This window comes from Schistosoma mansoni, chromosome 6 (assembly GCF_000237925.1).
Source record: "Schistosoma mansoni strain Puerto Rico chromosome 6, complete genome".
NCBI lineage: Eukaryota > Metazoa > Platyhelminthes > Trematoda > Strigeidida > Schistosomatidae > Schistosoma > Schistosoma mansoni.
In genome coordinates, this window is record NC_031500.1 from 16,847,077 (window position 1) to 16,851,858 (window position 4,782).

General features: G+C 34.3%; 1 protein-coding gene across 1 annotated transcript; it reads left to right on the plus strand.

The window, feature by feature from the left end:
* Window positions 1-253: 253 nt before the first annotated feature.
* Smp_161620 (hypothetical protein) lies at window positions 254-4,441 on the plus strand (the record flags this gene model as incomplete). Its single annotated transcript, XM_018798425.1, has 2 exons — window positions 254-979; window positions 4,328-4,441. 2 exons carry the CDS (start codon window positions 254-256, stop codon window positions 4,439-4,441), a joined length of 840 nt encoding a protein of 279 aa, XP_018653368.1.
* Between the last annotated feature and the right edge of the window lie 341 nt (window positions 4,442-4,782).

Below are 4,782 nucleotides of genomic sequence, written 5' to 3' on the forward strand. Positions count from 1 at the left end.
GGATTCCACTGCTAGCCACAATCCATCTTTGCTTACCATATTCACTACTGTTCAGTAGTTATTTATTTGAAGAATAGAAAATAACGTTTTAACGCATCCTTTCTGCCTATGGCTAGAGATTTCATATTATTTTTTTATTGTGATTTCAAGACGTTACATTGTACAATCAGTATTCTGTCTTTAATTCTCATTAATACTATTTACATTTTTCCTAAAAAACGAAAATGTATCTCTTTTTGCTTTAGTATTCAAAATGCCATTTCCAACTGATCCTCGATTGGCCAGTTATTTTCTACCTGGTTATCCTGCTGCAATTGCAGCTGCTATGGCAGCTGTAAATGCTGCCTCTCATTCATTATCATCTTCACCATGTTTAACAACATGTTCACCATCATCGTCAACATCATCTTCTTTACCATCCATGACAAAGTCAACTTCTTCAATATGGAATATGAATCCTGCTGCTGTTGTCGCAGCGGCTGCTGCTGCGGGGACAGCATCTTCTTTCTGGTCAAGTGGTTGCAGCAGTGGTGGAGGCGGTGGTGGTGGTTCATCGTCTACTTCTTCTGGTTATGCAAGTTCTGAAGGTAGTGGAGGTAGTAGTGGTACTAATGGTTCAAATTGGTTACATCATTCAGCAATATCACCAGGTAGTAATAGTAGCATAGGTGGCAATGGAAGTGGGAGCTGTGGTAGTGGTTTTAATTTCTTACAATATCCTTATCCTCGTCAGCATAATTTATTTAATCAGAAACACTATCTACGATCATCAAATGATGGTGATGATTTACTTTCATGTATAAGAAGAGAATCACCAAGCTTTGATCGATCAGTATATTTTTCAAATAACAATCATAATAATAATAATAACACTAATTTTTCATATACAGAAAATCATCCTATCGACTATAATTTATCTGGTCAAATGTCGAGATTTTCTAATTTATACAATGATCCTGTCAGGAATTCAGCAAATTTGGTAAGTATGCCAATATTTATATATATATGCTTACTAGTTTTTCTCCTGGTTTTGTGTTGTTGGTGTCTTCTGTCTTTTTTTGGGGGGGGGGGAAAGGGGTTCTGATAGTTTGTCCTGTCTTTTTGTATTGTACACTTTGTGTATTTGTTTTTTTTTATAAAAAAATTCAGATGACTAACTTGTTGCAAACTACTGTCTTTTTTTTCTTTGGCATTATTCTCTTCTTCTTTTTTCGTCCTGTTTAGGTTACTTTAACTTAGATTATTTAAGCAAGACCACACTGTTTACTTAGCCTCCTTTTCAAGTACTTCAAAAAGAAGTATCTTTCAATGATGTGGCTAATTAAGAAATTGAAAACTGCCCTTACTCCCAGAACAGTACTTAAGCGTCATACTTTTGATAGCATTATTAGAAGAATTCTACAGTTAATATTGTTCTTAGTTGCTATGAAGTTCAATGAAACGAAGTTTTTTTTTCTGTAAAAGAAACTACTTCAAATCAGGTAGGGTTACTAGCAATTGTATAAAAATTGTCTGAAACCTAGTATACATTCCGTTTATTACTTTACAAGTTTTCATATTACTTCACTTATCGTACGCTTATAAGGCTGAATAATCAGAATCAAGAATGTTTCATTGATCGCTTTTTCAGTAGCATAGGTATTACCGATAAGATCATTTGATAAAAACCATTACTCTTACAATTTTTATATATCTACTTCTCTTGTGGTTAGGTGGCTACCATGAGAATGCATCTCCTCACGATGCTCCACTGCCTTGTGGATCAGACCTTTAGGTCAAAGGCTCGGGGTGTGGCCCTCCTGAGAAAACCAGCTGCTTCGGTTTGGGCACCTGGGCAGTATCACAGCCCTCACACAAATCAAATGAGATTTGTGCGGCTCATAATTATTCGATGCCCCTTTGTACCAATATTTATGTGTTCAAATAAATAAATAAATAAATGTGGTTAGGTATGTTCCCAATATGTCAACTCAATAAGCATGAAATGTTATCATAATTGCCAATACTTATCATTTTCCCCCTCGTTCTGATATTCATTCATTCAACTTATAGAATTACAGAATTAAAAGATGGAGATTTTCAAATGTAAAGTTAGTTTTGATCATAGATCGACATCGACAGACAGAACTATTAAAAGCCTGAAACCACTTTGTAACAGTGTACGTATTCCATTATTTCACAAAAATTCCAATTCAGAAGATGATATGTTTTAAGGCACCAAATAAGGATGAACTTAGTATATTCTCATATATTTCCAACTTCTATCCATTCGTGCTATATAACACGATTATCATTCACTAAATGAATATTAAAAAAATCTTAACATATGCAGAAGTAGATATTGCTTGGAATCAGAAAGGGTTTTTGTGGAGATTTCAGTATTTGCATAGTTGAAATCATGAGTCAATTGAAGTTAGATCACCACGGAAAACCTGGAAGCACTGGAGTTCTAGTGGGAAGCAATCATCAGTGGAGTTCAACCACGTCTGTTGTGAGATAACAACTCACTGAAGGCAATTGGTGAATGGTTGCTCAAACTTCGTGGATTGGTTGAAGTTAGACATTAACACCATTGGATGCCGGCCGGTTCAGTGGTCTATCAGTTAAGTGCTCTGGCGTGAGACTGGTAAGTCCTGGATTGGAATCTCGCTAGGCGGAATCGTGGACGCGCACTGTTGAGGAGTCCCACAATAGGACGAAACGGCCGTCCACTATTTCCAGGTTTTCCATGGTAGTCTAGCTTCAATTGACTCATAATCTGAACTATATAATCTTAGTATATGTATAAAGTAGAACTTAATCTCATCAAACCCTTCTTTCTTCTCCATGCATGCTATGATATTTGCAAGTATGTTTTATTCCAGAAAAGATGAAGGATATTTATACACCACAATTGTTGATAATAACAATAATACTAACGATAATGGTATGATAGAAGATAAAATTTGTACTATTATTGGAATTTCACACTCCCATCTGAATGTAGTTTTGTTCTTTGAATGAATGTGTAGACTACTAAATGGTGCTCCTTTTTTTCTTCCTTTTATTTACTCTTTATGTTACTCTTAATGATTGTCATAGTTGCTTGGATTTCATGTTGACACCTGTTTTTCCCTTCGTTAGGAAAATTAATGTAACGCATATGAAGTACAAGTTCTTTCTTGTTGAATTCAATTATTCAGTCTATTTCAATCTATTCATTATTGTATTTATTCTGTGTGTAATATATTTGAAGTCATTTGGAACTAGATATCATTACTATTATTAGTATTATCACTTCGTTGAATCCAACAAAATAAAACTTGTTAACCCATAAACATGGAGGAAAAGATGTTAGAACGACAAAACAGGTTACATTACCAATAATAGTAATAATAATACTAAGTTTATAGGTGTTCTCGATACAGTCACAAAAAAGTGTCAGATTAGTAAACAAACATTCAAGCAAACTCTTAGTATATATCAGAAAGGGGTTTTATGGAGATTTTAGTAATTTTATATAGTTGAAATCATGAGTCAATTGAAGCTAGACTACCATGGAAAACTTGGAAGCACTGGACAACTGCTTCGTCCCATTGTGGGACTCTTCAGCAGTGCGCATCCACGATCCCACCTCGCGAGATTTGAATTCAGGACCTACCAGTCTCGCGCGCGAGCACCTAACCGATAGACCACTGAGCCAGCTGGCATCCAACGGTGTTAATGTCTAACTTCAACCAATCCACGATGTTTGAGCAACCGTTCACCAATTTTTTTCAGTGAGTTGATATTTCTACAACAGACTTGGTAGAACTCCACTGGTCACTGCTTCCCACTAGAACTCAAGGAAATATTTCTTGAAGTCAGTCACTAGTGAGCATATGATTATACATCAGAAGGGGCTTTGCGGAGATTTCGTCCTACTGGACGTCCTATAGGACGAAACAGCCGTCCAGTACTTCCAGGTTTTCCATAGTGGTCTAGCTTCAATTGACTCATGATGTGAACTATATAATCTTAGTATATATATGTATAAAGTAGAATTTAATCTCATCAAACCCTTCTTTCTTCTCCATTCTAACGATATTTATCGGCGTATTTCTTTCTTTTATTGTCCTGTCCATATTTTATATGAAACAAGTTTAATCAATAGAAACCTCAAGATGATTTGATTCAATTCGAACTTACTATTATTTTACCACATGCAAATATATCATCATATATGGTCGTCTTATACTTTACACACCCAACTTACTATTATTATTATTATTATTATTGCGCGAGTACTCAATAATCTTATTATATTCATATTTATTAAAGAATAATCTATACTACTTATTATTTATAGATGACTTTATATCATTCTATAAAGCATGTAAATACAATTGGAGTATTCTTTCTTTTTCTTCATCGTCTTTTGAAAAATAAAAGAAGTAGTAGCAATATCAACAATAAAGAATAAGAATAAATAATAACTACGGAATAGGAATAGTCATTAGTTTACTATTCTTTCAAATTAAATAATACATGCGCATACACCAACTTGACATAGTGACCCCGCCTTCTTTTTTTCCTCCCCTTCTCCTTATTTATTTATTATTGTTTGATTTGAATAAAAGAAAGGTGGGAAAAACAAAAAAAGATTCCGAAATGCAGATTTTGAAAAGGGAACAATACTGTGAGGATATGTATACACAGTAGGTATCTTTATTTGAATTAATTTTATAATGTAGGGACTTATAAGTTATTTCATTGAAATCATGAAATAAACTAAGTTGGGTAATCATTGGAAACCTGAAAGCA